The sequence below is a fragment of the Colius striatus genome, chromosome 13 (assembly GCF_028858725.1).
Source record: "Colius striatus isolate bColStr4 chromosome 13, bColStr4.1.hap1, whole genome shotgun sequence".
Taxonomy (NCBI): domain Eukaryota; kingdom Metazoa; phylum Chordata; class Aves; order Coliiformes; family Coliidae; genus Colius; species Colius striatus.
The window spans coordinates 16,793,879-16,819,443 of NC_084771.1; the positions used below are offsets into that span (position 1 = coordinate 16,793,879).

General features: G+C 36.8%; 1 protein-coding gene across 1 annotated transcript in view; it reads right to left on the reverse strand.

The window, feature by feature from the left end:
* PCDH11X (protocadherin 11 X-linked) overlaps positions 1-25,565 on the reverse strand; it is a 305,273-nt gene that overhangs the window by 85,444 nt on the left and 194,264 nt on the right. The window contains exon 4 of the mRNA XM_062006639.1: positions 5,086-5,093. Within this exon, the coding sequence (XP_061862623.1) occupies positions 5,086-5,093 (8 nt within the window). The remainder of the gene's footprint in view (positions 1-5,085; positions 5,094-25,565) is intronic.

Here is a 25,565-nt window from a genome sequence, read left to right on the forward strand (position 1 = left end):
GAAAAGGGGCCAGGGGCAGGCAGCGACTTTTACATTCCCAGCTACTGAGCTTGTGTTTCAGTTACCTGTGAGCCTTGGCAATAGGAACCACTTTGTAACTTCACCTCAGGCAAATACAGAGTGGAACGTACCAGGCTCCTCCGAGAATCCCCCTCCCTTCAGCTCCTGCCACCTCTCATTTAGCTCTTTGGTGAACACGCTCTTTTACAAGGCTGGCCATTTGCTCAAGGCCTGAGGGCAATTTAGTTTTAGACATTAGTGAGGGGGAAAAAAGCTTACACGCTGAGCGAGAACCTTTCCACCTCTAGATCTATAGGCCAATTTAACTAAGAGAAGGATGATTTTTTTCCTCGTAGGAATGTCACCTCTGTAAAATAGCTACACAGAGAAGAAGAGTCTCAGAAGGACAAAACCTCAGCTCTAGCTATAAGAATGCTCTAGAGAGAGTCCTGAATCATCTACATATATTGACATGTACAGGTACGGATCCACTCCTTAAGTGTCTTACATGAAGGCAGCAAAATAACTCAATTCTCTATGTGTTTTACCTTGACAAAAACATGGTATGTGCTTATTTGTGTGATATTCATTGCTTTCTTGTCTAATGTCCTTGGTCTGAGAAAATTGAAACTGCATTAATTAAGAAAAGTTCATTAGTTCAACAGATTCATTAACCTTTTTTGGGAAGTGTATACTGAGCACCAAATTAATCATCATCCTGAAATCAAGTCACAATTCATCTCCTTCTATTATTTTTTTTTAATATTTTTTAATATAGATGTGCATAAACTCAGCATATATTGTTTTGAGAATAGTTTTTTCCTGCTATAATTCCCTAAAGGTCAACTCTCACATAATTTTTTTTTTTTTTAACCTTATTTAAACAAAAGACCAATTTAAGAAACCAATTGGGATTTCAAATCTGTTTCCAGACATTATTAATTTGGAAGTATTAAGCAGGGTCCTCCTCTGACTCCAGCAGCACCTGCTGAAGAAGCTGTCTTTCCACCAAATTAGCCCAGTCCCCACTGATAAACCCCTTCAGATCTATGTGTTTCTTAATCACTTTCAGTCACATGAATTCATTTCTTTTAAACTCTGTTTTTACTTACAAGTCTTTACCAAAAACCACTTCACTTTATTTGACAGGGAACACTTAACTATGTGATAATGTCATGAATATTTTGCTCTGGTTCTTTATGGCTTCAACAGAACTATATGTCAAAGTGTTCAGGGTGGTGATTACTGAGGTTACCTAACAGTGCCTACAGTATTTTATTTATATTTGTTTATAAAACTCCACCAGATGTTAATAGTTATGACTGATGGGTTTTTTTTTTATGGCCATTTAAATTTAGTCTATTTCTGGAAAGAATGTGAAAACTGGATTACTTTGATTGTATTAAAGTCTTATAGTGACATCTTATTTCAAATTTTCTTAGTTCCATAGTTAAGGATACAGAGCTTATGCCTGTGATCTGCTATTTGTCATGCATGTGAAAATCTGACCATACCATAAAACCTTTGTTCTTCATTAAAAATAAGGGCAACAGCCTGTAGACCTAAGCAAGACAAGTCTAATTTAGGATCGATCAAGTTCTTTCAGTGTTAATGTCGACACAGATCTGCCAGGTGCCCTTGCAGAAAAGGCCAAACACATCACCATTTTATCACCACGTTTGTTTCAAAGTCTCTCTCTTTATTTTACAATGTCTAGGCACTAATTTTTGGCACATTAAACCAAGAATTAACGTCAGTGTAGCTCCCTTAGTCACTGTGTTACATTTTAATATAGGAATATTTAAAAGTAATGTTGTCAGCTGCATGCAGTTTCCAAACAGCAGGAAATACATTATTGGTGGAAAAATAAAGTCAGATTGAAAACCGTTCACAAAATGAGTATCAAAGAGTTAGCACTTCAAAATACTTGTTTCACAGAAATCAGCACACTTCTATCAAACAAAAGGATCTTGGGAAAAAATTCTCATCTTCAATCCCATTTAACTAACATGCAATTTTCTGTTTCAAATTAGTTTCATTCCAAAGAGTTTCTGTAACTTAAGCAAGATATCAATTTCAGAAGAAACTAACTCATTTTCAAAGACACAATCAAAACTGTCTGATCAGCACAATAAATAACTTACAGTTAATTGTGTTAATTTTTTAACTGTTGATTGGTAGGCATGGAAGTAACCAATACTATCATAAGATGTTTTCTTTGTTTCTTTTTATAAGTACTTCACAAATATCTTTAAAGTGGCACCATCAAATTTCACTTACTCTGTTAGGACTGGAGTGGGATAGTCAGAGGTGAATGTTTTTTTTTCATACTGTAGGACCTAAAGACCCAATGTTCCCTGTGGTGTATCAGAAAACAAAAATATTTGGAAAACAATCATCTGGACTTCTTTATTATCATTGCCAGCCATTACCTAATTCAGATCTGATTAAAAAAAGATGCACATGCCTCAAAGTTTACAACACAATGTGTGTGAAGTAGTATGGATGAACATTCTTAAACTGGTTCATTTTCTCTATAATTTTACAAGGAAACTCCTTATGAACTGTCTAATCATAATTAAGATTTTTCTTGGATATGGTCACATCTCAGGGCAGAACATAAACCCAACTCACATCATTCTCAGTTATGACCGATAAGTGAAACTGATAACAGATTTTTCCCAAGTTCATGCTTGTCTTCTCTCAGATATGGTGACTTCATTAGCAGACAAGACACCATTCTATACTTGATCTATTGCATACATCTCCTTAGCACAAGTCACACTTGCATTGCTTTCCTGCTCCTTATTTTAGTTTTTCCAAAAAAAAAACCACACTACATTCTCTAGTGATACTTGGATTCCATTATTCACCACAGATCCAAAATATTAAGATGATAATGATATGGGAGAGTGGCACTCTTGTTAGAAAAAAAAAATCTATAAACTTCCCTTTTAAAAATTCCTACAGTCTAATTTAACTAGCTCTTCAGAATTCAGAGTCTGAGAAACCTCCACTTAATATTCAGAAACTATCATACCTGCAAGAAAGTGCATTTCACTCTGAAATTAATCCAAGCTGTCATTTATCCATTACTGTTTACTAATATTTTTCTGCATATCATTAAATCCTAACTGTCTGGCTAAACACTGCTAGCTGCAGTGGTTTAATTCCATAATCTCATCTATTCCATTAACTACTAGAAACTAATTAGCAATAGTAAAGCCAGTAAACAACATTATAAATAATTTTCCTTTTTCTTCTCTTAGTTGAGAAGGAAATTGGTGTGCAAAGTTCATACGTTGCTGATTCCCATCTAAAACCCAGAAATTAATTTAATGGAGATGCTATCTAAAAGTTTCAACTATAAATTCTTCACCTCATCTGTGATCAATTCTGATGCAATACAAAGATAAATATTAGTTTAAAATTTGGAAGGGTAGTTCACTCTTTTATATTATGGGCTTTTAATTACAAGGCTTGTCTTTGTGTCTGTCAAATTTTATATAGCTTTGAATTTCACAGCTGTACCAGGATGAAGCATAATATCTATGAAACACAAACCCCTCAGAGACCAATAACAATGTCTTAACTACACACAGAAATTCAGGTGTGGTTAAGAGAAACTGGATGCTTTGCAAGAGTACAAAAAAGAGCACAAACCAAAGCGCAGTTACAAAATTCCCAGTCTCCGCAGGCTGGACATCCAAGGACCTACATGGCTGTTACAAATTGTGAAATCATTCACCTATACAAATGACTTTTCTCAGACTACTGAACTCACGATGAAGGGTTGCCAGTGTGACCAAGTCTTGCTACTAACTGAACATGAATCTTGCATCTCCCTCCTCCTGCCCCTTTGGTTAGAAGAGAGTAACACTCTCTACCAACTTCATTCTGTTTTCCTTAGGTAAGTCCAACTCTACTGTGTGCACTCTCATTTAATAGAAATATCAGATACCACATCTCAAGAGACTCTTGAAAACTTGCAGTTAAATGGAAAAAATGCACATAGATCTCCGAGAGAGACACACTTCATGCAAGTAGTATAAATATTAATTGAAGGGTAATGGGCAAAGTGCCTTTCTAACTTTTCCTGTAATTTTAAAAAACTTGAGATTTCCTTAGATTAAGAGACAAATTTCAACAAGCTTCCAAGGGCTGTTTAACTTAGAAAAGAGAAGACTAAGAGGGGAACTCATTAACACTTAAAAGCCTTTAAATAGGTATGTCAGGAGGATGAGGTGTCCCTTTTTTTCCCTGTAGTGTCCAGTGATAGGACAAGGGGTAATGGGATGAAGCTGGAATACAAAAAGTTCCATTTAAACATAAGAAAAAAAATATTTTATGGTGATGGAGAACTGTAAAGGGCTGCCCAGGGAGGGTGTGGAGTCTCTTTCTCCGGAGGTCCTCAAAACCCACCTGGACACATTCCTGTGTGACCTGATCGTGGGGAATCTGCTTTTTTAGGAGTTGGACTGGATTACCTTTAGAGATATCTTCCAATCTCAATCATTCTATGATTCTATATAAGCAATAAAAGACTTGCAAAAAAAAAAAAAAAAAAACAACCCTCAAATCCTCAAAGGTCTTTAGACATTTACCATTGATGAAATCTTGTACAATTAGGAGTCACCTAATTCTGAAAACACATCTGAAATATGCAATCTTACCAATTTAAATGCAGACTGCACACAACCTTACAAAATGAGATGAAATTTTAACTAATGCAAATATACTAAACATATAAACAGCTCATGTGGATGGCTAGATACACCCATCTCCATGCAAATTTTAATTACTAGTCAACATTTAGGAGTGTTTAGGAGTGTTTTGGTGAGACACAATTTATATTGGTGCTGTTATAGATCTAAAGTTGATTTCATTGAGGTCATGCTCCAAGACAAAACTGCACCACATAGCAATAAGCTGGTATAACAGAGTATCAAATCAATACAGTGTCTCACTTGAGCTAATAAATTACAGGCATGCTATCAGTCCATCTGCTGGGAGCAACACAGGATGAGTTGCAGTGATCATGCTGATTGACATTCTGATTTGAACATCCAGTCAGAATTAGTTCACCTTCTTGGCTTCAATAACTACGTCACTTGAAAAATATATTTACAACATTGGTCACAGAGCTGGTGGATACGAGGAAAGTTCACCTTTGTCCTCCCACAATCCTTTGTACTTTGCCTAATAGAGTCTCCAGTGAACGGAGAAGGTAAACACAGCTTCATTTGTGACTGATTACATTAAGCTAATAATTTTTTAATGGACTTCATGGTTTGATATTTTCCACACACTTTCTATGTTTAAGAACTGAACTATCACATCAATAGTAAGTTATTTATAAACCACAGAAGTACAATTTTTAATGTTTTGTAAGAGGATAGAACTGAAATCTGAAAGAAATGAGCTACATCCCAGATGGGTTTGATGCTGTGTGAGAAAATACACAATCCTCAGGACTTTCCTAAAATCCCACCCATTCATACTAAGAATGTTTGTCAACTATTTGCCTTTGTTTGTATACATTGAGTCCCACAATCTTTTGTTCACGGCACACAGGATTATAGACTGCTTCAGGACACACTTTGAAATCTTGTGCCCTGCATCTCGTGCATACACTTATTATTTTCACTCGAACATTTTACTTTTAGCTTTTATCCTAAGGATAGCATAGGACTTAAAAATAACAGCTGGTTAAGCCTCACAAAAAAAACCATCCATACATCAACTAAATACCAACTATTAAAGTAAATACTTAAAATATGTCACATAGAAGATCACTCTTTTCTCCATTGAACTGCAGTCATTTCTAGAGGTAAGGAAAACAAAGATTGAAACATGGATGATACCTTTTAACTATACAAAATATCATTTTCTGATTGAACAAAAGGAACACGTGTAATCGTATGGCACGTTGTCAGGACTCTTTCTTTGGGTGCCATAGCCACAGAGAGCTTAGTCATGATAGCTAGCTAGCAGTTTAAGAAACAAATTGTAGAGCAAAAATGTTTGGTTATAGTTAACTTGAATCCTGAAAAACAAACACTTGAGTTGGAGAGTTTCTTGCATGGCCATTGTTGGAAAGGTTTGCTTACTCAACAATTTGATCACAGTTACAACAGGAAGGGTGATCAGCAGAACAATCTGAAAGTCCTCTCTCTTAATCCAAAATATCAAAAAAAAAAATCTATGGTATAAGGTAATTTTAAACACAAGTCCTGCAAAGATCAGGTCACAAAGATAGTTTTATAGACTTCATATTTAATGTATAATCCTAATATATAAAGTTTACAATTCTGTTCACTGAGCTAATTTGAAAAATCAAGACAAAGCCATGAAATGCTCCAAAAACTCACAGGCAATGTGTTAACGATTCAGAAATTAAACATTTCTGTCTACAATATCATTGTTCAATAACACAAATACACACAATGCATATGGAATATTATCTGAAGACTGTCAATGAATATATATTTCTAAAACCTTTGCTTTTAGAAGATTTACAATGTTGATCAACAACATGGAGATGAAAACAGTTCACCATCAATAGTGATGCAAAGTGATTGCTTTGAGGAACAGTGTAAGGAACTCAAGGCATCAAGTTTGTCATTCATGTTTGCTGCCAGTCAGCAAAAGATTAAATGAGGCAAAACATAGCAAAAACATCTTTGTGCTGCTCTCTAAAGCTACTTTGACTCAGTAGCAGAAGTTAAAAAATAGATTTATATCACCTGCGTAAGTCTGAGCAGACTTCAGGCAGCTAAATTGTTCCCTGGGCTGTGGAGGTCACCTAACCATCATTTCACAGCCTAATGCAGATGAAGTGCCGCACTACACCAATAAAGCATTACCATCTGGCCACATCTCTTCTGTTGCCTCTAGGACTTAACAGAGGATGCAAGAGCATTTAAGGTAATAATGTATTAAAGGTAGCCTATGCATCCTTGAACCTCAAGTGTTTAAAGTGTGGCTCCCATGTTGTAGTCCTCCACTGTGCTTGAATTGTGCAGCTGGAATCCAAATGTGCACATAAATGCAGGAAAATGTGAGTGAAAAGAGCCTGCCCTTGCTGGATGTCTGCTGGACAAAGACACGAATCTAGCCCAAGTCCTTCTCTCTGGGAACAGATGCAGTCAAAAATCCTGTCAGTGAACTAAGTATCCCTCTTGAGCCTCGGCTTCATAGTTTCAGGACATACACTTTGGATAGAAGAAACATTTTGGTATGAGGCTCTCCAACTCAGATACATGATTGTGCTGATCTGTAAGAACCTTTCATTTTACAAAATAATTACAGGTTTCAAACAACAGGCCCTTGGAGTTTCATGCAAAACACCCCAGTCTCTTCCAGAGTATGTGTCCCACTAGTGAGATCAGAGCTATGCCACACAGGTCCCTGTGCCTCAAGAAACAAAATGAGGCTCAGCAGTAAAGGTGTCACCCAGTGTTAGAGCTCCATCACCTTTATCTTACGGGAACTTCTTCACTGGGGATGGGGAAAGTTGAGGTCAAAAATGCTTATGAAAACTTCAGTAAAGAGAAGATTCTCACACCTTGCACAGGGCTGAGGCTCCCAGTTGCCACTGCATTTATGACCAAATAAACAAAACCAGTCTATATCATAGTAGTCTTCAGGTAAGCAATGACAGTAATTGGGTAAGGGAGCTCCCCTCTGATAGTTGAATTGCAGTACACATTAAAATAGAATGCTAATGAGAGTACTAATAAGATAATACAACTAAAGGCAATGCCACCTTTGTTAGACAATGAGAAAAAGCCTGCAGGGTGGAACATGAAAAAACAAAAAAATAAGGAATAGATATTGAGTCTTTTTTCCCTTCTAATACTGAAATTATGTCCTTACTGTTTAGAGAACAACAGTGATAGTATTTTGCTCAACAGAGGATTGCACAGAGCAGCAAGTAAAATCTGGCAGAGGTTGGCAGTAAAGTCAAAATTTATAATCCGTAACACGCCAATGTCTTGACATAAGAATTACTTTTACTTAAAATGTTGTATATTCTCCAACATAGTTTGAAGTCAAGTTGTTCCACAGATGGCATCTATAACAAAAACAAACTAGCAAATATAAGACATCTTCCACATTAAAGCACCAGCAGAAAGAAATGAAAAAGCAAACATTTTTTGCATGCACAATGCAGTAAAGCTGATATCACATACAAGGACAGAACATCTACCTTTAAATACATCTTACACCAAAAATTAAAACAAATAAATTGAAAGATTTCCACAGCTGGTATGCAGCTCTAGTTCAAGGTGAATTTGAAATCCTAAATTATAGCAAGAAAAAAAATGTCAACAAAATTTACTGAGAGAACAAATTTAATATGCTGAAACAAGGAGCAAGCTCTAGAATCTAAAGTTAATCTATAGCATAAGATGAAGAATACAAATATGTATTCTCCTGTTTGCCTAAATGAAATCACCGTGCAACTATTAATGATTATCATTCTGTCCTTCGTTAAGAGAACTTTTAAGGATCTGAACACTGATATAAATCGGAAGAAAGTTTCTTCACATCATTGACAAGGAAAATTTCATATTCTAGTTGTGTGTGGTGGTTTAGCCAGGTTCGACCAAGTCATGATATCACTCCCCCTCTTAAACTGGACAGAGGAGAGAGAAATATAACAAATGGTTTTTCAGTTAAGGATGGAGAGATCATTCAGCAATTAGCATCACGGGCAAAACAGACTCAACTTAGATAGAAAAAGTATTTGATTTATTAAAGGAACAATAAGAGCAGGGAGATGAGAAATAAAACCATCTTTAAAACACCTTCCCCCACCCCTCCTCTTCCCGAGACTGCCGTTGCTTCCCTCCTAGTGGTTCTAGGGGATGGGGATTGTAGTTAGTTCATTACAGATGGATTTCGCTGCTGCTTCTCAGGGGGAGGCCTCCTCACACTTCCCACTGCTACACTGTGGGGTCCCTCAAGAACTGCTCCAGCATGGGGCCTGCCACGGGGGTAGCTCCTCACACATTGCCCCAGTGTGGGTCATCCACCAGGAGAATAGTCCTTCAGGGAGAGACTGCTCCAGCCTGAGTCCCTCACAGGATCTCAAGAACTGACAGCAAACCTGCTCTGGCATGGGCTCCTAGGTCCTGCCAGGAACTTGCTCCAGAGTGAGCTTCCCACAGAGTCACAGCCTCCTTCAGGCATCCACCCGCTCTGGTGTGGGCTCCTCCACGCGCTGCGAGTGAGTCTCTGCGTCCTGGTGGTCCTCCATTGACTGTAGGGGGACAACCCGCTTCACCATGGTCCTCACCACAGTTTACAGGGGAATCTTTATTTCAGGGCCTAAGCACCCTCCTCCCCCTCCTTCTCCAATGACCTTGAAGACTGTGGAGATGTTTTCACATTCTCACTCCCTGTTGCTGCTGCAGTTTGGCAACTGCCCAGCAACTTCTTCTCTTTCTCAAATCCGTTATTCACAAAGGTGTTACCTCCATCACTAATTGGCCAGGCCTGGGTCAAGTGCAGAGTCCAGTTTAGAACTGACTGGCCCTAATGCTATGAGCTATAGGGGATGTTTCTGACAACTGTTTAAAAGAAACCACCCCTGTAGCCACCCCGCTACCAAAAAACCTGGTCCAGGCAAAACCATTACATTCTGCCACAAGTCTTATATGGCTGCCTTTACTGAATGAAACTGAAGTATCCAAAACTCTTTATAGCAAAGTGTTATCACAGGAAAAAAAAAAAAAAAACCACCAAAAAATCCAAACATATAAATCCCTTGATTACCGTAAATTTGTCACATTGCCATGGTTTAACCCCAGCTGGCAATTAAGCACTACACAGTCACTTGCTCACTCCTCCTCCACAGGGTGAACAGGGGGAGATTTCAGGAGGAAAAGAAAAAGTAAAACACATGATGAGATACAGATAGTTTAACAGAACAGCAAAGGAAGGGGAAAAAAAATAGAATATACTAAACAAGTGACACAAAATACATTTGCTCCCCACTTACTGACTGTTGCTCAGCCAATTGCCAAGCTGAGGTGTTCCCCAGTCAACATCATGTGAAAAGGATATCCCTCGGGCTTGTGCAGGCCAACTTTCTGTGCTGTCCTTTCCCAACTTCCTGAGCATCACCAGACCCTGCCGGCAGGGCAGTGAGAAGCTGAAAATTCCTTAACTTAGTATTGACACTGCTTAGCAACAACTATGACATCACCGTGCAATCAACATTATTCTCATCCTAAATCCAAAGCAGAAGACTCTACAAGCTACTATGAAGAAATTTAACTTTCTTAGAGCCAAAATCAGGATGCACATAAATTGTATGATACATCTTTCTTCTAAGCTGAGGTTCCTGTAACTGGAAGATACAGTGAAAGAACAATAATAAAGGACATAAAAGAATCCTATGCAAAATTTTAGGAATATTGGCTGTTCCTAATATTAATCTTTACAGTGATTTTACACAACTTGTCTTTATTGCATATTCATTTTTGTTGCATCTTCATTTTATCTATGTCAAGTGAAAACCAGTATCTTCAACTAATAGTAGCAGAATTTCCTTTTCCCCTCTCCCTCTTCTTTAAAACAATTTTATTCTTGCCTTTCCATTATTGTAAATCTTCAGTCTGCAATAGTTATGTTCTGTAGCAAGTATTTGGTACTAATGAATCACAGCCTTTCACAACCTGAGCGAAATGAGTCACAGTAATGACACCTTTTTGCTATGTTATTATTTATTTGTCAGCAGGATCCCAATGGCAATACTTGCCATAACACGGCTGCTGCTGCTCTAAGTCCTTACAAGAAAGGAATAAATAAGGAAATTTTATTATTTGCAATACTCATGGAAGAAAGTACAAAAAGTCTTTTCCATGACCCAGAGTACCAGAAATTGGCTGCTCTGAGAAGGCCAATCTCATATGCACACCAATGAAAACACTTACACATGCATTCCAGACTAATTCTGAAGTATGTTGATCTGCATTAACCTTATTTGAAGATATATATCTTTCTATTTATTTCTATTCTTCCATAGTATAACATGCCTGTATTGAAGGCATTTACCTGTTCTATCTGTAGTAATACAGTAATGTAGCCAAGCACACCTTGGAAGCTTAAACCATTAGTTTGTAAATCATCCTAGTGCTATTTTCCCTTCAATTTCACCAAAACAAAAAAACCCACCAACCAGTGTTGCTCAGAATAATGAGAAAATACCATACAAGTTGAGTGAATGTACCACAAAATCCAAATCATTGGAATTCAGAAGACCACTACTCCAATCTTCCCACCAGTTCCCCTTGCCATGTTGTCAAGCAACAACTTTTCTGTGTGTACAAATTCTCATGAGCCACTGTCTCCAAATTCTCCCATCTGAACAGGCAAAATTTGCAGCACAGACATCTGATTACACATAGGAAAAGGAGAAAATTCTTAAAACCCATCCAAGAGAACCAGGATTTAACTGAGCCTCACAAAGAGATATAACTTCTTGTAGCTCCACTGAATCTAGTTACTAAAGACACAGTTCCTTTTTCTTTATCCTAAGCACCTAAAACTCTGGAAGCTGTATCAAGTCATTCCCTTAAGATGCATACTTCATGAAGTGGTACAGGCAGCAACATTGAGCTGAACAGCTCAGATTTGATTGTGATAAAACAACCAAAGCAAACAGTTGAGTGTCTCATAGAGTTAAATGAAAAACAATATGAATAGCAAATACTATGGAGGAACTCAAAACTCAGCCTCGGAACAGAAAATGAAACTAAATTATTTACAATTAAGCTAAATTGCAAAGCTCAAATTCAGTAACAAAGTATTTGATCATGCTGGCTTCACCTCAGATCATTACTTTAAACTATTCACTCACAACAATCAGATACAATTCACCTAATCATTACATCCAGATTTTAATTTCTCAAAAAGGGAAGTTCAAGTTCAGTGACACCTTGCAAAGTAGTTTTTCCATTTACTTCTACTATTCATTAGTAACTAGCTTACTGCATGATAGGACCCTATGTCATTGTTAGAGCAGCAAGCCACTCACTCCTCTCAACAGAGGTGTGATACAGAAAGATACAGAAAGCTCTAGTACTTCAAATTAAGACTTTTCAAATAATGATCCAGATGATAATTTATATGTGTGTATGTATATATATATATAGTTCTACAAGTCTCATGCACTATGCCTGCTTCAAACATCAAATCAATATCTTTTATTTCTTTGCCTTTGTCTCCTCATCTTTAGCACATTCCGTTCAATAATATTGTTTCAGAACAGGTCTCAGAGTTTCTCTACATACGGGGAAGGCCATTTCATACTCTGGCATCTACAAGGTCTAAGCAATATCTTATGAATACTGCAACATGGAATCACTTATAAAATCACTCACAATTCATGGCTTATAAGGTTTAATATTAAAACCTTTAAAATGATCTATTTGTTTTCAGAAGATTACTTGTAATCTTCTATTCAAAACAAAAAACCTTTTCAGAGATTTACCATAAACATGAATGAATGATAAAAATAAAGTGTTGACAACTTCAATAGATTTTCACTTTTCTGACAAGTTTCACTTTTACTGAAAAGCGTTTAAATAAACCTCTGGAAAATATATACAACTCCCTGAAATCCCATTTATACCAACTTCCTTCTGATGTCAAATTATTATTCCAGTTGCCTTAGTTACATAATTTCAGTATCTCTAACATGGATACCTGTGGCTTATCTCCACATATAGATTTTAGAAAATTCATTATTTCTCCATGCATGGAATCTTTATTTTCAGAATGCTGCTTGCACATTGATGGCTTCATTTATTTCTCTACTTAGGGCAGACAAGAAAGCCAATGAACTTGAATTTCTCTAGCAGATTTATACAAAAAAATGCGCCTACCAGCTGGAGGCCGGAAAGAGAAGCATAAGATACACTTCCCTTTTTTCAGCATAGGCAGACATACTGGCATTTAATGCTAAAATAAAGTTGCTCTTTGGTTACACAAAATCAGACATAGCATTCATTTAAAATTTAACATTTAGATACATGTCTGCTCAAACCTTATCAATAAGCTGAGGCACAATGAGGGAATTGCAACCAGATGTTTTTCCATGTGACAATTCTAAAACATATCCATAATTTCAACAGTTTGGTGGGTTTTTTTTTTCATCTGGGGGTGTGCACTATCCAGCAACTAGAAAACCAAATAATCACAGAGAAATCCAACTGTAACAAGCTATCCAGCTTTGAATAGACTCTCAAAGTCAGGTTAAGTTTATTAAAAGCTTTAAACATTTATAAATCTCCAGGGAAGCATGACTTTAATGCATAGCATTTAGAGGTAAATCATTGGCGTAATAGAGAGGCTCCTTCCAGCAACCTCTTGGGACCAGAAGGCTGGCTCAGACTATGAACTCCTTTATCATTCTCACACTAATTGTAGCACATCTTGAAATGATTAAATCTATTGTTAGAACAGGCCTTGTCAGCAGCTGGGACACGGTGATTAATAGAAATTTCTCTTTAATTCCTTAGGATGTAGAAGTCTAAAGTCACAGTTGAGACCTGGACCCCAATTATTAGGTGATTAATGAAATTATAATTGCTACCCTTTTGTTCCCATTCATCACGAGGTTTACTATTAATCATTAGGAGCAAAGCACAGGAAAAAGAAAATATTTTGCAAGTGCTATACTATGGATACATGGGAGAAGCATAAACGGGTCAGGAAAAATATTCTCCAATGCACCAGGGCTGGAGCAAATGGGTATCATTATCAACAATTTAACAGTACTAACGGTTCAAGTGAAGGTCAAACTTGCTAGGAGGAATCATTTTCTGCCTGATAACAGCTACAACCTTAACCAGCACTTGAGACACAGATACAGGCCAGCTGTTCATCAAGGTAGACAAAATACTTTTTACCATCCCTGTCAGTTAACAGAAACATCAACCTCAATAACAGGGTTTCCTTCTAAATCTTAAGAATGTTCTTTTAAAATTGTGCAATATAGAGATCATAATCACACACTGGATGTGTTTGTCCATGTGCATAGACAGTCTTGCACCATTAGACTCAACCTCTGGACAACACATGCCTCCATCATACTGTCAATTAGTTGATGGAGCAGCCAGAGTACTGCTAATGCTTCCCTCTGTTCCCACTCCCCAGCAATTTCTTATTGGTGCTTCAGAAATATCATGGGTCATATTTTCCAGGCTTGATTCTTTCCCAAAGACAACTCAAAGTCACAAACACTGTCCTAACAATTAGGAATTACGTGAATTATTCTTTTGTCTATAAAATATATATTTGAAAAAAAACTCCACGATTTAGAACTGCTTTAGCCCTGTAGCATTAATGTCAGGAAAGGTCAGATGCAAGATGTTTTTGTTCCCTTCTTGACTGATTAGAATTTTACAGAAGAATAATTAGTTTTTCACAGATCAAAATATTATGCAAGGGAAGGAAATAAAATGCAGCTTAAGAGAAAGACTAAGGCTCCTTTATCTTTTTTGGCATGACCTACCCCTCTAAAGGTCCAACAGTTATCTCCTCACAAGAGACTGCAAGAGGAGAATGGAAGGTTTCCTCAGTTACCACAGAGCTGTTTGTGACCTCAAGCAGAAAACAAGTTGAGAAAAGGACAGGACTTCATCTTCTCCCACCATGCAGCCTCTGCTTTTCAACACTACAATGCATTTCCATACACTTGCAGCTACGTGGTGTAATGTTAATTTACTATTTACTTTGCACTGATCTGTATCAGATGAAAAATCACTGTAATTTAGATCTCATTTGTTTATCTGTATAAACAAATAATTTATTATAATTTGATGCTTTACCTCAGCCACTTGAAATTGCATTAAATAACAAATCTGTGGTAAGACCATACCTAATCAGAAAGGCCAAAGTAAGACCAAGTAAGAAACAGCAAGTCTGCCACACATATCCTCTCTGTATTCACATTCAACACACACAACCACTTTATTCTGTTTACCAGCAGAAAGAAATTATTTCTGTGGTCAGCCATTTTTTAAAATGTCTGAAACTCTGATGGCAGATGATTTTTTCAGTTCTGATTTAAACAGACAGTGCTCAACTTACATCCTTCTGACTCTTAAAACAGGAATTGGGTGGAGGCAGAAAAGCTAGTTAATTTTCATGGTGATAATTTCAGACTCCTGGGAAAAAGAAAAGATCTCACTAATCTTTGACATAATTCACCTGAGCATATGCCAAAGATATGTAAGAGAGGATAATAAATAACTACAGTGCATGACAGAATAGGAATAAAATGCCATGGAGTTATATTGCACAATTCAATCAGATGGTTGGGTCAGTTGATGCATGAGCTCAAGGCCGAACATCTATCTTGGCATCTGGCATCATAACCAGCAACACGGACAAGCAACTCTCAATTCCTCGGTTGGGTGAGTATGAACACAAAAATGTCACAGTAGTTTTCAGAAATAAGTAACATAGCCAATTACTTTATTTCCTATAAATCATTAAATATTATGATAAGTATCTTGTAACGAAATTAGATACTAACGTCTCTAGTTTATATGTGGAAGCAAACAGCTATATCTGTAAATTAGGTTTATAAATTTTACAAATTTATGGCTAATACAGATTTTTCCTACTGCAGATTACAAAGTTTGCCTGTCCATCTTTTCTTCATCTGAGATCTATACACTGGAGGACTGATAAAAAAAAAAAAAACAAACCACATTTTTCATTCTGATTTCCACAGCAGAATAAAATATTCTGCTCCTTTTTACTTCAGTTGTAGTTTAATAAGTTCACATTTAAGCAATAACAGCATCATCTAAACATTAGGAAAGATTTTAAATTCAAATTAAAGTTCTGATAATTTATTTCTAGTGGGGAGATGAAATTTACTGTGCTAATATTTAGTCTAATTATATGGCATTTTAATGATATTTTCTAGTAAAGCTCACAAATTTTCATACTTTGGAAAAGATACTACTGTTAGTGTATAATGTGCTAGTGAGCAAAGTACACAAGAATATCTTAAAGACTAGTATAAAAGTATAAATAGAGTTTCAACTCCAAGTAAACTTCTCACAGACATACCCAGAACTCCTTGCTTCTCTTGTGCAGATGTGCGCATAGCAATTGTACTTCTTTTGTATTGAGATAAATGACACCAATTTTGTTCAGAAGAATAACAGAGCTATTTTACACATAAGATGATAAAATATAACTTACTCTTCAGAAGCAGGTATTACTTTGCCTAGGTTAATCACATATGTAAAAATAAAATCCTCCATATATTCATTTCTGGATTTCTTAACAAATCAACACTTATCTGAATCATTAACCATTTTAGAGATCCATACATAAAATCAGAAGTTAGTAGTTGTATGAATTATTTGTAGCTGCTGGCTGATAGTCCAAATGTAATAATGTAACTGTCAGTAAATAACTATGTGGTCACACAAAATAAGCTGAGTTATGCAAAATAGCTAAACTAGAAGTGTATTTAGACATACCATAGAAAGATCTAGTTAAAGAGAAGACAAAATTCAATAACTTCTTGAATAGATTAACTCTAGGGAAACAGTGGCTTCCTAAATAATACAGCAGATATTATAAAGGGTCACATTTATACTGGCTTTAACAGACCCAGGAGGGAAACTACAATAGTTGTCTTTGATCTATTGGCCTATATTAAACAGTAATGTGCTGGAGCATTGGGAAATGTCCCGATTTATTTCTGGAAAATATGTGTGCATACCGTCAGATGGAACATTCTTTATACTGTGGTGGTCTATTATATGGCAAGGACTAAAAAAAGTAAAAAGAAACAGAAATGTATGTTATTTGTCCAAAATTGATCAGAATGGTGGGCTAAATTACCAAGAAGCAATTTTGATTTAACTGCTTTGCATGGACATAATCACTTCATTTTGTCCAACAAAGTGCTACTTTTTAAGCTCAGAAGCAAAGTTAAAAAAAAGGTGAATAACAAGTAGCTAACTTCAGATTACAAATACTGCAAGGGAAAATAAGATTTCCCAATTAATATTAAAGTCTACACAGGTGCAAGGAGCAGGAATTCTCACTTCTGGGTCACCACTCAGGTTTGAAAGATTCTTCCAGTAGACTCTTGGGTTTGGGGTCCAAAGACATAACAGAAGGAACATCACAACATAAATGTCACATGAACTTCACAAAGATCTGAGCACACCCGTAGAAACTGTACAGCCTTGTAACTAGTGGTAGTGTTAATAAACTTTGAGAATTTTAAAGCATGCTACAGCTCTACCAGAGACATCCAACCTACACCATGAACTCCATCCTCACTCCAGCATATTTAAGAACTTTGTTAACGAGTTCTAATTAAAAAGAACAAAAATCCCACTCCAAGACTGGCAAAGAGAAAGAGCTCTGTTCTCAAACACTAGTTAAATAATCTTGTTTTCTATTTATGCTCTGAAAAATAGTGAAAAACAGAAGACAGACTCCTTTTCCTTCGCTTTTTCAAAAATTGAATTTTCCCTCTCTTCCTCATATGATCACACAGCGCTGCATCAATACTGTCTGTAACAGGAAATGTTGAACATATGTTTCTAATCAGAAGAACTTAAAAATATTCCATCAATATGTTGGCAGTTTGGATTTACATCATCTTATTTTTTTTTTTAAATAAGAAAGGAGTCTGAATATTCATTGCTGGCCACAGTAGCCATGGCCATGAAAAGTATGAATAGCCTAACAGCCTCCCTCACCATACAAAAGCATACCTCTTGGTACCAGCTGAAATTTTAATCAGATTCCTCTCACAACACAGATATTGTAGGTGTGCTGTGCTAGTCATTTCTGTTATTATAAACGACCTTTCAGGAGCTGAAAAAATTGTAGCTTGTCAGTTGAGACTTCTAATCGTTATCCATTCAGCTAAAGGATTTAACAGGACTGCTTGTAAAGGAAGAAAAAATAGATTCCCTTCTCACTAATCTCAGAAAGACACAAGTGGCCTAAATTAACAATTACCTTACACATTGAGGGAGATTTCTAATAACACTGTATTAGAATGAAAGTTAGTATATTCTGATGGGAATTTAATAACCACAATCAGCTGCAGTCTGACCAGAATATGTGCAACAGCTTGATTACCAAAGAAGCAGCCGTGATTTGTCTCCCCCTAAGCACTATATCCTCACTTTGGCCGGGATAGTTAATTTTCATAAGGAAGTAGGAGGGAATATAACCAGTACAGCTGACCTGAACTAGCCAAGAGGCTATTCGATACTATATCACCAGTATATAAACTTAGGTAACTGATGGCACGGGAAGAAGGGATCATGGCTTGAGCAGGGGCTTGGCATCAGGTTCTAGGTGGTAATTGCATTGTGCATCACTTCCTTCATATATTCTTTCATTAGTGTTATTTCTTTTTTCTGTCCTTGTCTTGTCCTGCCATCCATGAGGTTTTCAACTCTTTCTTTCAATTCTCCTCCCTTTTCCATTGAGTGGTATGCAGTGGAATGAGCTTAGCTGCTGGCTGGGCCTAAATCAAGACACACTGTCCTAAATACACCCAGTGAGGTCTTTTTCTTTGGGTGCCACCTGCATTGATGACGCATTTAGTGAAGGCCATTCAACCAGCTTTTTAATGCCCCACGTAACCCAAGAGGAGTTCCAGTGCCTGATGTTTTGTTGTCTTAAATGGAAAATTATTTTAATAAAATCTCTTATGATAAATTAAAATTGGTCCCTAAAATGTGATAAATTAGAAATATTAAACTTTCAGATTTTAACTACATATTCATACATGTAGTCTGTATAACAGGCTTGTTTTTGTCTTTGTACAAAAAAAGGAACTTAACTTCTATTCATAATCTAAAGTGCAAGTCATATTATTAACAATTCAGAATATTTAATGCCCTCTCTAGATGATAGCCTATATTAGAAATAAACATTAAAGAGTAATTCAAGTACAAGATGATAACTATGAGATAAGCAGTGAAAAAAGATAATAAAAAATATGATTAACATTAAAGCTGTTGCACTGGCCTATTGAGGGGAAAAAAGGAAAGAGAAAAGGTGGTAACCATTATTAACTATAGACTTGAGCTAGTAAATCATCTTCGAAACAAAACAGAGATATTGAAACTGTTTGCAAGTACCTCTGTTCCTAACAATATAACTGAATTATCAAATCTTATCATTCTCCAAGAAGGATTTCAGTCCTTAAAAGTTAAGCATAGCATTTATTTTTCCCTGTGTTCTCCCGTGTTACTCATGCTGCTACAACCCTAGTACTGCTGTCAAAGCACGTTGAAATCATGCTGTCCACTTAGTCATAAAATTCGAGCTACTTTTCCTTCACATAAAGTACTTCATACTCTAGTAAGCATTACAAAAAGTAAGAAGAATGGCTGTGTAATAAAATTATAATTGAAATGGCTCTACTGCTGCCTCATTTCATCACTCACACTGGCCTCTGCTTGTTAAATTTTAAGATCTCTTGGGAATGCGGTGCATAGTATAACTACACTCCAGAGTGTCAAAACAACCACTACTATGATTTATCTCATGCATGACATCAAGGATCTATTTTAAAGTAAAGATTTTACCAGTAAAAGAAGCCCTTAAACTTTCACGCTTCTCTAAGTAAAGAACGTAGGCCAAAAACATTTGAAGGAACTTAAAGAATTTTTAGACTTCCAGTAGTCTTTGCCTTTCAGGAATGTTTCTGTGTCCTTCCTCTTTTACATATCCAAACTCATTATAAGAGGAATTGCTAATGTGTGTTTGCTGAAAAAATATTAGCATAAGAAAACAAAATTTAATCAACAAAGCAACTAACAGAATAAAAAGGATTAAAGAACTCCCATAAAATCCAAAGAAAAGTTTTAAAACAAATAATTTCTACATAGTTGTGAACATTACCTTAGAATCATAGAATGGTAGGGGTTGGAAGGGACCTTTAGAGATCATCTAGTCCAACCCCCCTGCAGAAGTAGGTTCACCTACGCATAGGGATTGCAAATATTTCTGGGTAATGGACACTAACATGTTCAGGAAAGGATATCTGAATGAATACAGATATACCCTTCCTGCCGTGAGGTGCTGTTGTGGGCCACCTCCCAGCTTGCCACTCTTCTCACTCAGTGCTTCGAAGTTACCTTTTAAACTATAACTTCACTGAACACTGAACATATTGAAGATTGCAAGATTTTCACAGCCTGCAAGATTTTCCTCCAAAATCTTAAAAGATAAGATTTTCTTATCTTTTAATATCAAAACCAACTTGTCATTGTCCTGACTTGATCCTTCTTATGCCCCTGAGGAATCTGTCACCCACTTGCAAAAGAGACAGGGATGCACATTTTTATTTGAGAGCATCTGAAGCTCTCTTCAGACAGAAACATTTTGGATCTATAGACATTATTCCATTCTCACATGTCTTCTGTAGGGACAATGTGACATAAAATGGGCTGTTACTGCTCTTGTAGGTGACAGAGGTAAAATTCACAATTCTATACTTTCTTGCTAACTTCACGAGCATCTGCAACTAAACTGGAAAATCCTTAAAACCACAACTAGCAATAAAAAAGGTCATTCCCCCTCACAGTCCACTGCAGCAGGTAAGGTCACCACAGAATATTACTTATTTGATTCTCATGAGAACTACCACATGCATAGCAGCAATGTTGTTTTTTTGGCCTCATTTTGCCCGTAAAGGCTGACACAGCCACAGGGTATTACCTATAGGAAACACCACAGAATATATCTGGGCTTAATTAGCAGTTGCACATTTATTTCCTTCCACTGCACAGAGAAGCCTTGACTGCTCTGTAGCGATGCCTAGAAGTCAATATCAGGCCATATAACATACAATATTACTTTTTGCTTTCTCTTCCAATAAGTTACAGAAGCTATGGAAGATTGATCGTTTCCAAAATGCTTCTATTCGGAGGCAATTTCTTCTCTGTTTTAGGACACTGTCACTAACTCTAAGGCAAGAAACCCAACAGAATAACATTCACAAGAATGCTAATATAATGATTGAAGCAAGTGCTTTTTACACCTACCTGTCCTCACCTCATAAAAGCTGACCAAAAGATCAAAACAGGCTAAGAAGTGGGCAGTTTGCCTTCAGGATCTCAGACCTGCTAGTTTGTTCAGTACAACGTTGTCACAAGAACATGAATCAAAAGCTTAGATGTTGTACGCCTCATGATACCCCAACACTGTATCTCAGGGGAAAAATAAGCAAGCGGACACAAATTACAAGGGCGATTAAATAATCTCTTTCAAAAAGTCATCCACAGTCGGAGTAGACACATTGGGGTTTTTTGTTCTTTATTTTTCTGTTTCGTCTTGTAGATCTATACAGTGAAACCTTTACATTACCACTACTGTTCACCACTTAGTACCCCTCAGTTTATTTTAGCTTTGACTGGCATAAAAATAAGTGAATTTCTTAGGCATTGATAAGAGAAGAGAGCAGCCTGTCACAGCTAAATTTGGTTACCAGCTCCCTTTCATTCTTCCAGCAAATGCTGATCATTAGTCCTCAGCCCTCAGAAAATGGCACAACTGCCAAATAACACAGTCCAATCAATACATAAGGAAAGATGCAATTGAAGCCCTGGGTTTCCACACAGTTAATACATACTGTTTTTTCATATAAATTTAAACAATTTAAAGCTTACAGTCTAAAAAAATATTGGGAAGTACAAATCAATAGATGCTTTGTTATTTTAAGAAAGCAATTCCAAAGAGTGTGAAATATTGTATCCTAAAAACTTCAGTTCATATTTTCATACAATTGTGTAGTGAATTCCTTGGCTGCAGAAGAAAAAAACCAATTAAGAGTGGTGCGTGGATATTCTGTGTGATATATCCTATAGAACAAAATTAATCAGTTATCTGACTTGCACTTAGCATGAACAGTGTTCCTCATTATTTACCTTTAAAAAAAGACATTTTTATTGTTACAGAATCTAAACTCCTCCTGAACTCTGCAGTTTTGACAGGTGGATAGACTGTAAAGATCAAGATCTCAAGGTCAGAAATATAAAGAACCAAGTAAACCAGTAATTTCACACTGTGTAATAGTTGCTGAGAATACTGGCCCCTGACATATAATGCCATGAAAGAAAACAACAAACTTTCATTTTTGATTTAAAGACTTAAGTTTACTCAAAGGTGCTTTGCTATCCCCCAAAGTTTTAGAGCAGCATAACCAGGCTTTACCACTTGTCAACATTTAATAGCCTACACCCCAATGATTGATTTTATTCAATTGGATTTCTTTTTCTCTCTAACTCACGTATTTAGCTTTTCACTGCAGCAGGTTGACAACACATCTATCATAGCTAAACAATCTTATTCAGAAGCATTTATTTTCTGTAGCTTTGTTTGTTTGGTCTTCTGCTATACACATTGCTTTATATGTTTCCACATACCAACACAGGTTTACAGTGTGTCTGCGTAGGATATCACATAAGCTGTTTTGTATCTCCTCTTGCCTGTTTATGAAACAGTCATGCCTGTTTACAAAAGCTAAAATCTGTCAGGGTCTGGGTGCTGTTTTGTAAAGTATCATTAATGGATTTGCAGCCCTCAGAATATCACTAGCAAGTAAATCAATATATCAAAAATATGTGAGAAGCAACTATATCATATGTAGGAAAAGAATTCTTCAATAACGGCCCATCTCACAGCTCCCACAGCTACTGCCCAGCTCCTTCTATCAGCTCTCTCTAGGAAGTTCTAGAATATGGACTTACTCCTTGTAAATATTGGTTTATATTCTGAGGGCCAAAAATTGGTTTCTCTCATTCAGAGAAAGTGCTATAAAAAACTTGATAGAGAAGTTGCCCAAACAGAATCAGTTGTCAGGCACGACTGGCTTGCTACAATGGCTTGAAGAGAGATTCATTCCTTCTAAGGGGAGAACAGCATTTTTCCATTAAGTGAACTCTTGTATAATACAGCAGCATATCTCTACTTCTTAGAGCCTATGCAACGTTTGCTATCCATGTTTCCAACCGAGTTGTTTACTTTGTCTCAAGTCCTCAGCTTGGCAGAGCTTGTGAACAGACTGCCACTCTGCTAAGCACAGTTCCACAAAAATAAAAGAAAGAAGCAATTCTGAAGGAAACACATCTGAAAAAAGCAAGATAAAATAGTGATGTCACGATTATTTTTATCAAGTTGCTGTAAAACTGCCAAGCCCAGAAGCCTACCATTTCAGCAGTGTTCTGAAAAAGAAAGAAATAAAGCATGCTTGTCCCTCTCATTGCTCCTCTTAAAAAAAAAAATAGTTCAGATGCTTCCAAGTCACAACACTTGTAAACCCTGAAATATAGAGAATGAAACAGATCATAAAGCATCATTACTTTGACTTAAATTGACAAAGATCTGTGTGTTAGACATATATAAAAGCAGTAAAAGTTAAAATGATCAAATTCAAAAGCACCAAAAGCCTTATTCTTGTTGAGACCTGCCTGCTTTGTCCCATCAACTCACAGGCAGGCTGCTGAACAGGAAAATAAAATCAGCAAATATAAATAATAGCAATCCACTGTGCATAGCAGAGGCATTATAGATCTTGAGAAATGATCCCTAACGTTCAAGGCAAAAATCTGTAAGAAGAAAATTGTAACATGCACAGGACAGAAGATCACTGTAAAGACCAGGTTTTCCTACAGAGAAAACTGTGAGAAGAGAACAAGGAAAAGCCAGTAAAATATAGGAGAATGGACAGACAATTCTAGAATTCTTTTCTTACTACAGAGAATGTATTTATTTTCATAAAAGGAAAAAGAAAAAAAAACCCACAAAAAATTTCTAAAGGTCTTAACTAATTCTCAAAACAAACCAAGTCACAAGTTTTAGACCACATCCTTTTTTCCCAAAATGATGAGATACAAAACCAAAAGTAATACTTCCAGATTTTGACTTATTTCTACGAAGTTAGCTAACAGAAGAAGAACCCAGATTACTCTATGCATTTATGTCAGCGTGCTTGTACTGACATACTTGCTAAAACAATCCTTTGGTCTGGCTAAGCAATGACAAATGTGTGAAGTGAGAGAAGGCAAAACATATAAAAAGGCTGAATCAATTTTACAAGCATTTTGTATCACATGTTGATCCATCAGTACTGGCTATTATCCTGATGAAAAGCCATCACAAAGCAATGTAAGTGGTAAGCTGTACATCTCAGCTTCAGGGTAGACAATGTGCTCCTTAAACCTCCCACTCTACCTGGTTAGTGCTGCTACAAGTTTAACCTTGGTTTCTTTTCCAGAAACTTCAGGCACTGGACGCTCATAGTCCACAGTCAGGTTACACAGAAATACCTGGAAAGCTGCTCAAGATCCTCTAGCAAACATCAGTTACAGGCAGGTAGGTTGCAGGCTGGATACACCACTTCAGTAGCAATTGATTCCAGGCCACCATCTTTTTTGAGACCCCCTGTAATTTGTCTCCAGCTGTTACAAAATCTTGTGCTGCTGGAAGATGACAGAGGCAGGCTCAGTCAGATGGACAGAAATGGCTTGGAATCATAGGGCTTGAAAATCATTGCCTGCTGCTACTTTGCAGGAATATGAGATGGGAGAACATGCAACACAGAAGGAAGAGATCTGGAAGGTCTTATTTGTTGAACTAATTGTGTGAGGACACACTTGCTTCCCTACACATTGCACAGACACTTGGAAGTAGATCAGGGAGCTCATGTGAGGGAGCCATGTGGCTAGGCTGGACTCTGGCACTGCCAGCTTTGCATCAGAACCCACAATCAAAAGTTATCAGAATAGGCAAAACCTCCACAGCACCACAAGGCACAGCCCAAGGAGCAAGAAGTGTCCGTATCTAGGGCCAGAGCTGCTCTGGGTGAAGAGTTCAACGTCAGTATTCTCAGCAGCACCTGAGCCTCTACCCCACTGAGCATGTACCTGTCTGTGAATGCTGAATATAATGTGATAATCTTCCTTTATATGCCTTGTTAGTTATTGGATTCTTTCTCAAAGGCAGATGGAGACAACACTGGTGTTAATCTCATTTAGGCTTTGAATGGTTACATAATATCCACTACCATACAGCCATTGGGGCACCAAATTGGAATCTCTGTGCTTTATACAAAATAATTTGCAGCCAAAAAATTAATCAGCCCATTAAATATCCTTCAAGAAAAACAACCAATTCCATGGCCGAGACAGCAACAGCAACCTAGAGCCACTATGGATACACAACAATCATCATATAACTTAATGAGCTGGTGAAATATCTTATTTCAGCTAACTAAATTAACTCAAAAACTACTATAAACACTGAAGATATATGAACTGTTGTTTGGTCTGTGTGCACTGAGGGCTATAACTGCATTTGTTAATAATTTCTTCTTCTTACCTGAAAGCTAACACTGAGTTTCAGTCTTCTTCCACCATGATCAATAGCAAAATGTTCTGCATTTTAGAATCATGACCAGGACAGATATCTCCAGATGAGCAGCTCACATGATACATATATTGCTTACTTGTGTTATTCCCAGTGACAAGACTTTATGGCAA